This window comes from Pimephales promelas, chromosome 23, assembly GCF_988280905.1.
Source record: "Pimephales promelas chromosome 23, fPimPro1.hap1.1, whole genome shotgun sequence".
Classification (NCBI taxonomy): Eukaryota; Metazoa; Chordata; class Actinopteri; order Cypriniformes; family Leuciscidae; genus Pimephales; species Pimephales promelas.
Window position 1 is genome coordinate 24,108,116 of NC_142791.1, and position 10,107 is coordinate 24,118,222.

At 36.0% G+C, this 10,107-nt stretch overlaps 2 protein-coding genes across 2 annotated transcripts; both read right to left on the reverse strand.

Moving 5' to 3' along the window:
- Positions 1 to 363: 363 nt before the first annotated feature.
- On the reverse strand, positions 364 to 2,351 carry snrnp35 (small nuclear ribonucleoprotein 35 (U11/U12)). Its single transcript, XM_039675735.2, has 2 exons — positions 2,266 to 2,351; positions 364 to 1,312 (listed from the first exon to the last, which is right to left on the reverse strand). Exon 2 carries the CDS (start codon positions 1,310 to 1,312, stop codon positions 539 to 541), a length of 774 nt encoding a protein of 257 aa, XP_039531669.1. The 5' UTR covers positions 2,266 to 2,351; the 3' UTR covers positions 364 to 538.
- A 957-nt stretch (positions 2,352 to 3,308) lies between these two features.
- On the reverse strand, positions 3,309 to 9,888 carry kmt5aa (lysine methyltransferase 5Aa). Its single transcript, XM_039677938.2, has 7 exons — positions 9,575 to 9,888; positions 7,214 to 7,370; positions 6,893 to 7,103; positions 5,803 to 5,890; positions 5,659 to 5,718; positions 5,388 to 5,578; positions 3,309 to 4,134 (listed from the first exon to the last, which is right to left on the reverse strand). The coding sequence occupies exons 1-7, from the start codon at positions 9,851 to 9,853 to the stop codon at positions 3,924 to 3,926; spliced, it is 1,197 nt and encodes a 398-aa protein (XP_039533872.2). The 5' UTR covers positions 9,854 to 9,888; the 3' UTR covers positions 3,309 to 3,923.
- Positions 9,889 to 10,107: the final 219 nt, after the last annotated feature.

Sequence of the window (10,107 nt, forward strand, 5' to 3'; positions counted from 1 at the left end):
ACTTTATTTGTATGACAAACGAGTTGTTCTATGGTACAAATCCAATTATTAAAAATTAATTTAAAGGTATACTTCACCCAAAATTGAAAATGTACTCAGCTTAAAGGGATACTCCACTTTTTTTTTTTTTTTTTGGAAATAGGCTCATTTTACAACTCCCCCAAAGTTGAAAAGTTGAGTTTCACCGTTTTCAAATGCATTCAGCCGACCTTCTGATATTTAGAAGAATATCAGTTACCAGACAGTTTCTGGTCTCATTGACTTCCATAGTAGGAAAAAATATATACTATGAAAGTCAATGAGACCAGAAACTGTCTGGTTACTGATATTCTTCTAAATATCAGAAAATTGACTGAATGGATTTGAAAACGGTGAAACTCAACTGTTTAACTCTGGGGGAGTTGTAAAATGAACCTATTTCCAAAAAAAAAAGTGGAGTAGTATCCCTTTAATATCAGTCCATTCTGTAAGAGTAAATAATGGCAGCAGTAAAAACCAATCTAGACTAAGAAAAGAAAGTCTTGAATGCATGCAAAGTTTATTCTCGATCTCGGTGAGAGTCTCTGTGTCGTCTGTCCTCCTTTCTGTTGGAGTCTTTTTCTCGGCTTCTGTCCCGGTGGTGTTTAGAGTCTCTTTTCTCTTTGTAGTAACCTCTATCGTTTTGCTCATTCCCTCTACCCCAATCGTTTTTCCTCTCCCTCCATCGTCCGTGTTCCCTATCTTGTGCTTGGTCTCTTTGCCTTTCCTCCCTCCCGCTCGACGCGTCCCATCTATCAGCTGCTCGGTTCTGGGGCATCATGGACGCCAGATTGATGGGCTTCCGGAAAGGTCTATCCCTGCCTCCAAACCTCAGCTGACCGGATTCCTTATTGCCACCTTGACCTCCTCCGAGTCGGCGAGGAATCCATCCCTGGAGCGTCCGCTCTTGCTCGTAGTCCACGAAGAGCTCGTACTGGTCCACGACCAGCTTGTTGGCGTCTCTCCAGGCTCTCTTCACCGAGCGCTCTTCCTTGTACTCGACGAAACCGTAGCGCTTGGAGAAACCCGTCACAATGTCTCGGACCAGACGCACCCTGCGGACGTCTCCAAATTTGGAGAAGACTTCCTGGAGCTTGTCCTCAGACGTCTGCGGGTTCAGCCGTGCCACGAACAGCGTCAGGTGAGGGTCACCGGTCACACCCTTGTTAGGCTGGTAGCGGGCCAGCATGGCCCTCCACACGGCTCTGTCATGCGGTTCCACATCTGTGCCATCGATACTGCCCGCTCTGAGGGGGTCGTACACCTGCGCAACAGGACTCCACTCGTTCATCATCTGATGGGAGAGTTTGTGCAATAATTACTGCAAAATACAGTTCTCTCAAATGAAGAATTCGGTCATAAATTTTTAACCCTACGTGAAACTTTAAAGGTTCTTTGCAGACTTGTAATATAGCGCATGAGTCGTATGCACTCGTTTTATGACAGAATACTGGTATTGGGTCGATGGAAATAACAGAATACTGGTATTGGGTCGACATGAGGGTGAGTAAATAATGACACAACTGGTTTTTGCGAGATATTATTTCTAGCATAACGTGGGTTCCAAAGACAACACCAGCGAAAACGCTTCTATTTTATTTGTTTGTTTTAAATATTTAGTTTTGAACTGACATGAACAGAACTTTATGCAGTGTTATTTTAGTATTAGTTATATATATATATATATATATATATATATATATATATATATTAGTACTTTTGTTGTCTTTTTGCCATTTGTATTCGTTTTCTTTTTATATTACTATTTAGGTTTCATTTTTTTAACTTCAGTTTTAGTTTTTTTTACAGCTTCAATTTACCAAAGCGTTATTTTAATTAGCAAAAACGTATTTATATAATAGTTTTTAAGAAGATAATAATAACCCAGCATGATTATGATCAGTGGAAACAAGAACATCTGATCGTTTGTAACGTTACCACCCAGTGAAAGGCCTTTCTCCACGCCTTTAATTGTTGTGTACTTAAGCGATTCACTACGTTTTAAGATTCTGCTTTTATACTCGTTAACAAACTGGACGATATTATCCCAATCCGAGCACACACGAAGATGTGTTGTACAGTTTTAGTGTTTAAATCAGTCATACCTCTTTGAATTCACTAACACCTTATATACTATTGATATTATATTTTTTTGTAATTATGTATAATGTCATACACATATTTTTACATAGTACAATAAAATAAAGCATCGAAACCTTTCTTTTACAGCCAATGATCAAAACAAACCTTGTGTGTCCGCCGCCTAAAACTCTCCGTGTGGAAACTCCGTCTGTGCTGTTCGACGGGCCGTGTTCGTGTCCTTGTCGGTGACGTCGCCGGGCATGTTCTTAAAGGTATAGTTCACCAATTATTTTTTTGAAATGTTGTCATTTACTCACTTTTAGCTTAGTCCAAACCCTGTATGTGTTTCTTTGTTCTATTGAACACAAAAGATATTATGAAAAAATGTCGGTAACCAAATATTTCCTGGTTCCCATTGACTTCCATGATATTTTTTCTATACTGTGGAAGTCAATGGGGTCCATCAACTGTTTAATAACCAACATTCTTCAAAATATCTTCTTTTGTGTTCAACAGAAGTATTTCATGCAGTACGTTGAATATTTACCCCAATCTAATGCGTACAAGTACAGGATTAAGAAAAACATCCCGTCCTTCGGATGAGACGTTAAACCAAGGTCTCGGCTTTCTGTGGTCATTAAAAATCCCAAATTTGCCCCTTGGCCTTTGTCCATCATGGCCTCCTAATCATCCCCATATACTGATTGGCTTCATCACGGTCACCTCTCCACCAGTAAGCTGGTGTGTGGTGGGCGTTCTGGCTTAACATGGCTGCCGTCACATCATCATCCAGGTAGTGCTGGTCGAGGAGAGTCCCCCTTCCATGTAAAGTGCTTCAAGTACCCAGAAAAGCGCTATATAAATGTAACAAATTATTAAATTAATTACAGATTTTTCAATTTTGTGTGAACTATACCTTTAGAGAGGTTTGACGTTTAAAAAGAAAGACCATTATACAAAAATTCAATAATATTCTAATTATAATAATGTTATTTAAAATAATAATAATAATGTTTCTATCTAAAAGTGTAAGACCACATTAAAAATCTGGGAAGTTTAAATGTAATTTTGAAAAAAATAAAAATAAAATCATGACAAAACATGCTAAATTTTTAAGTCACTAATCAAACAAGCAAATTTGTGACATTGACATCAGCTCGAATGTAATGAAAACCAATAAAATTGTATAAATGACAACAGAGACTTAATTGTTGCATAAAATCATTTATTTAAACAATGCATCGACCATCTCACACAGATTGATTTGAACACTCCCCGGGCCGTCGGAGCTTTCGGTCGTCAACGCTCGGCTTGTGTGTAACAGGTACAGCTTTGTTCAGGTTAATGACGACACACCCGGTAACATTTCAAATGATATCAAAGTTTGGTTTCACATTCCAGTTTTCTGAACCTTTTAAAACGCCTCTCCTTTTAGCATCCCAGGCTTTCTGCGTCAAACATAAACGTTTGGGCATTATAAATAATTATTGCTAAGCCTCTAACTACCTTACATTAGATTAGATTAAGAAAACTTTATAAAAATGCAGAAAGTTGGACTATAACTGCATGCTTTGGAAGCACCGATCTACCAATATATAAAATATACAAAAAGAAATGTGCCGAAACTAGCATGTCATAGAGCAGGATAAATATCTTAAAAGTAGGACACGTTGAATATGTACCGCAATCTAACGTGTTACTGTCACTGTGTAACATACCCATACACTTACTAGCCCAAAACATTCTCTGTTTACTAAGGCAATAATTACATTAAAAACGGTCTAGTTAAGAAACAAGGAGTTTTCCCGTCCTGAGTCGGGACGCTACTGCTTCAGCCACGGGTGAGCTTCGATCGAAGCTTTACTGCGGTCGCCGTAGTCGTAAAGCAGCTCTTCTCCTTCCTGGATGTCTCTGGAGGCCACGAGGATAAGATGAGGTATTCCATTAATGTCATGGAGTTTGGTTTGACAGTTGCCGGTTTTACTGTGGTTGATGAGCCTTCCCAATCGATCGGACTCTTTCGTAGCGTCCACGCTGTCGGGGAACAAATGCACAAGTTTTAGACCGCGCTTATAACCGTCTTTCCAAACGGAGACTATATCATCGCCCAGCTCTAATCCGCTTCTTTGAAACGATGTGTATTGTGAAAAGCCAAGTCGCTGGTTTTATAGCACTCGAAGCGATAGAAAAGGTGTACGTGACGGAATCAATGATGCAGACTTCAAATATAAGACAAAAGCAGCTTTAGCAAGACATTATTCAGCTCAATAACTTCATTATGAAGAGTTCGCAATTCGGCTCTAAGCAGCTCTACTGAAAACGGCTCGAGTCAGTTCGATGTTGAATCAGTTCAGTTCAATAAGTGAAAAAAATTGATTCAGCTGTAAAGAAGAAGAGTGTCATTATGCAGCTTATTTCAGTTCAAGTTTTTTTTTTCCCTCAGTGCGATAATATTACTGGATATATATTAAAGGAGTCGTTTACTTTAAAAAAAAACTTTTGCTGATAATTTACCCACCCCCATGTCATCCAAGATGTCCATGTCATTCTTTCTTCAGTTGAAAAGAAATTAAGGTTTTTGATGAAAACATTCCAGGATTTTTCTCCATATAATGGACTTCAATGGGAACCAAACGGTTCAAGCTCCAAAAGACAGTTTCAGCGCAAACTGCAAACTGTTCAAAAGGCTTTAAACGATTCCAGAATAATGGTCTTATCAAGACGAATCGATCGCTCATTTAAAAAAATTAAATAACAAAGTTTAAGTTTTATAAGCTCAAATGGTCGCCTTGCTCTGTTCTGTGATGCGCGTTCGTGACTCTCCTGTTCGAACTCGTTCATCAAAATGAACAAATCTTTCCCCGAGTCAATTCGTTCATTTCATTCGTTTCAATTCGTTCATTTTGTTTAAAGCCCTTTGAACAGTTTGCACTGAAACTGTCTTTTGGACCTTGAACCGTTTGGTTCCCATTGAAGTCCATTATATGAAGAAAAATGCTGGAATGTTTTCATCAAAAACCTTAATTTCTTTTCGACTTAAGAAAGAAAGACATGGACATCTTGGATGACATGGGGGTGAGTAAATTATCAGCAAAAGTTTTTTTTAAAAGTGAACTACTCCTTTAAAACGTTTCTGGTTTCACTGGTCAGCATGAAAATCAATCAACGCCATTTACTTTCCTCTACAGAAGTGAACAAGTGTTTTAATGTTGGTTCAATTTCATTCAAATAAAATCAAGAAAAACCAGATAAAAAGAGAGGAAAGTAGGTGTAGTGCTTGAACCTACCAATATGTTTTGCTGAGATACTGGAAGTAATACATGTAGCAGCCAGTGGTCGGATCTTGTGCATATAAAGCCTCCCTTTTTTTGGCATCGGTAATCTGGAGCAGATCTCCATGGTACTCCACTACATACTGCCCTTTCTGGAACATCTGTGTGGCAAAAACTCCCCTGCCCTTTCCTTCAATGTACCTGACCTGTCAAGACCGACATGAAGGTACGTTTGTGTCCGTCCAGCAGACTTCAACATTCAACTCAATTCACTGTCAAAGATTACCATCATTCCATTCTCAATCCCGTTTGTGATCAGCATGTCTATGTGCCTCTTCTCTTCACACTGTTGATGGAAAACAGGCACACACACATCAATGTTACAGCTTTGGCTGATGTAATGCTTGGAAAACATGAATCTGTCCTCTACCTTCAGTTCGCTTTTGCTTTTTCTGCAGCTTCTTCTGATGGGAAAATAATCTGTAACCTTTCGGCATTGAGGGATCTTGGTATCAGCTCTGCAAAACAAGGTCATTCATAATTCATATTTTATTTTCTATACAATGATGTGTTCTGATAAATCATTAACAACAATATATAGGAGGAAAAAATAGAAATATGATAATGATACAAGTAACTATTATATTATTTTAGTATAATTAACATACTATTATAGTTTTTATAATATTTTGAATTGGATTTTAATTTTAGTAATTTAGCTGTCTGTCAGTTTTACGGTTTTCAATTAGGGCAGTCAAACGATTAATCGCATCCAAAATAAAAGTTTGAGTTTACATAATATATGTGGGTGTACTATATATATATATATATATATATACAAATGCTTGTATATTTGCTTGTGTGTATTTATATATATAAAATAATTATACACAGTGCACCCACATATATTACGTAAACACACTTTTATTTTGGATTAATCGTTTGACAGCCCTAATTTCAATGTATACATCATGTTTTAGTTACTTTAGTTAACTTAAATACTAAAGTTTGCTAAAATAAAAGTACATTTTTATATTTAATTTCAGTTAATGTTTCTATGTATATATATTTTCAATATAAATAAAAAGGGTTAACAGTAATTTACTTCCTTCAGCAGTAAGTAAATAGTACAAATTCTGCAAATTGACAATTCACAATAATTCTAAAAATAAAAAGGCTTGACAATTGGCTGAACAAAACTAATTTCTCCAACATTTGTGCAAAAATTTCGGTCTAAATATTGTAATCTTAAAGGGATAGATCACCCAAAAACTTAAATTCTGTCACCAATTACTCATGTTGTACCAAACCTGTATGAGTTTCTGTCTTCTGTTGAACACAAAAGAAGATATTTTGAAGGATGTTGGTAACCAGAGAGTTGATGGCCCCCACTGACCTCCATAGTATGGAAAAGAAAATACTATGGAAGTCACTGGGGTCCAGAAAAAGCAAAAATTCTGTTGTTCTGTTGGATGAACTATCCTTTTAACATCTGCGAATCAACTTCACCATTGACTTACATTCTCGGTGTGGATCTCTTTACTTTGAGTTTGCGAGGGGGTCGTTTCCTCTGATTGGAGGAAGTGATGTCACTGCCGGCGTGGATGTATGATGCGGCGCAGTGCAGTTGACGCGTCTGCTCCTCTACTCTGTGCACCGAGTGCTTCAGCTCTTCATTCACAGCCATTTTTGGGAGCATGAACTCACCATTTACAGTACTGACTCTCCTGGCTACAATTCACAGAAACGAATGACTTGCAACAAATGTAAATGCGACACATTCATGCAGTGAACATCACCAATGTCAAGACAGACAGATAATGCATTTTGTTCGTCCTTACAATCTCCATGCTTCTGTGGTTCACTCTGCGTGCAGAATAAGCGGGAAGTTTTGCCGTCCTGGATGAGTTTGACGGCGATGGCTTCATGATGCGGCGATTTGGAGCTGCTGTGCTTTAGGAGACGGTGAAATGGCGAGTGTCCGTTGCATATGACGTCCTGCAAAAAAGCGGGTTTTAGAAAGCAGTCGCCAACTGAAAATTTAGCTTTCTTTTTTGGTCATTCCACTATGATTTTTAAAACCAACATACAGGGTCAAAAAATATAGTAATATACAGCTAAGCGATCAGCTACACATTAGGTGCATAAATAACAGTAAAAATGTAATGTATGTAATATTACATATTGTGTAAAATATACTAATCAATCGTGAATTATAATTAGAATTACTTGTGGTAATGATAATAATAATATGTAATAGTACATATTATGTAAAATAAAAACGAACAGAATTAGAATTACGTGTAGTAGTATTAATAACAATGATAATAGTACACATTGTGTGAAATAAATATAATTAGAATTACTTGTGGTAGTAATAATAATAATAATAAATGTAATAGTACACATTGTTCAAAATATACTAATCAATCATAAATTATATTTGTAACTACTTATGGTTTTATTATTATTATTATTATTATTATTGTGTATTAGTACCTGTGGATAAAACTAATAAATTAAAATTATGTCTGATATAGGGGTGTAACAATATATCGTGCCACAATATATTACACAATACAAAAATGCAACAATATCTATCGTGGATAGTCCCCTCAAAATAAAAATTACTGTGTGAGAATTTTTTTTTCAGAGTTTTAGTGTCAGTACTACATTGAACTACTATATATAATGTATAATAATGCAATGGGGGAATATTTGTGGCTCCTGCACTGTAAAAAAAAAAAATATTTTCATGATTTGTAATCACAAATCAACTTAAATAATTTATGTAGTTTAGATAACATAATATTTTGAGTTTCTGATGATTAAATCAATCTCCTTCGTTGTTTTAACTCAATTTTTCCATTTCAATGAACTTAAGACAACCAGGTTACTTCATTTTTTAAGGTTAAACAAACAATATTTTTTTTACAGTGTGATAATGCTAAATGTCTGATGTTACCAGTAAAAAGTGGACAATATTATTTTAAATATATCTAGTCAGTGAAAGAGTGCAAGCATATTCATCTAAAATAATTCTGGATTTTCAGCTTCAGAATCATGAATATTTTTATTCTGGTGTCACCATTGTCATTGGCTTACAAGCACCAAGTCCAAACCTATTTATTTAAAACCACAAGGCAATATCAAATTTAGCATTTTAATCAACTGTACATTTTTTGTTAACCTTTTATCATATGTCTTGGAGTATCGCAATAATGTCGTATCGTGAGTTCAGTCTCGTGATATGTATGGAATCGTGACATGAGGGTATTGTTACACCCCTGATATATAATAATATACAATAATCATAATTTTAAAAAGTTAAAGTACTTATTGTGTAAAATATACTAATCATCAATTATAACTAGAACTACTTGTGGTAATAATAATAAATGTAATAGTACTTATTGTGTAAAATATATTAATTTTAATACTCAACTGTACATTTTTTGTTAACCTTTTATCATATGTCTTGGAGTATCACAATAATATCGTATCATGAGTTCAGTCTCGTGATATGTATCGAATCGTGACATGGGTATTGTTACACCCCTGATATATAATAATAATAATATACAATAATCATAATTTAAAAAAAAGTTATGTACTTATTGTGTAAAATATACTAATCGTCAATTATAACTAGAACTACTTGTGGTAATAATAATAAATGTAATAGTACTTATTGTGTAAAATATATTAATTTTAATACTACTTGTAGTGGTAATAATATTGATATACATTAATATAACTAATATATTCAATTGAAGGGGAGTAACCAAATAGCGATTTTCAAAATATCAGAATTAAATCGATCACATGTAGTGATTGTGATGTTATCGATCGTCGATGAACACGCCCACACTGGGCCTGTACCAGCCGCGCTCGCGATTCGCGATGTTATAACACTGCACGCCGCAGCGCTATTGTTCTTTTATCGGCTTTAAACGTCTTGGTCAACTGTACTAACACACCTATCGTACATCCCATTGACTACACACACGATTCCACATCCATTCATACAACTTATCAAACAGGAACCAGAATCAGTCAATGGAGTTCGTGTGTTTCGGATGGAGAGTTGAAGATATTAGATTCATCAGGACACAGTCTGTGATAAATCTGGCGTTAAACGCTCGAGATCGCGTCAAATAATCATCATCTGTGATGAAGAAGCCGTGTAAACCTAACGTTACCCCGTTCATCATCTCAGTCCACTTTCTCTTCCAGCCCTGTTGTTGTGAAGCGATGGTCCGGTCCGGTCCAGTGTTTTCTCCTCTAACGTTACACGTCTGTCCTTCTAAACTGCGACGAACGAGGACATTCAAAAACAGCTCCGTGTTTACGAAGAAAAAAAAAACAAGAAACTTTCGAGCTGTTTTAATTAATGCTCCTCCATCCGAGCTAGTTTGTACAGTTTCACGCCGCCATGTTTGCACTTTTATCTCATTCACGGGAGGAAACCATGTGAGCATTTAAATAACCAATAATGTTTGGAAGTTGAGTTCAAATTGCCCGGAAGATGGAGCTGTTAGACGGAGCACTTTACAATTTCTTACTTATATAAAATATGTTTATACAAATAAAACAGTTATTATAGGCTGATTTAGTATTATCGTGAACTATTAATCACTACATGATACTATATTTTTAAAAAACGTTATAGTATAAAATATACAGTATTTCATAAATCTATTTATCCATCCGACACATTGCAAAGCATCCCAGC

Coding starts and splice junctions, on each gene's coding strand:
- snrnp35 (XM_039675735.2), bottom strand. CDS start 1,312: ATGATGAACGAGTGGAGTCCTGTTGCGCAGGTGTACGACCCCCTCAGA.
- kmt5aa (XM_039677938.2), bottom strand. CDS start 9,853: ATGCTCACATGGTTTCCTCCCGTGAATGAGATAAAAGTGCAAACATGG. Junction 5,891..6,892: donor AAGAGATCCACACCGAGAAT/GTAAGTCAATGG, acceptor CTTGTTTTGCAG/AGCTGATACCAAGATCCCTC. Junction 5,719..5,802: donor AAAGCAAAAGCGAACTGAAG/GTAGAGGACAGA, acceptor TTCCATCAACAG/TGTGAAGAGAAGAGGCACAT.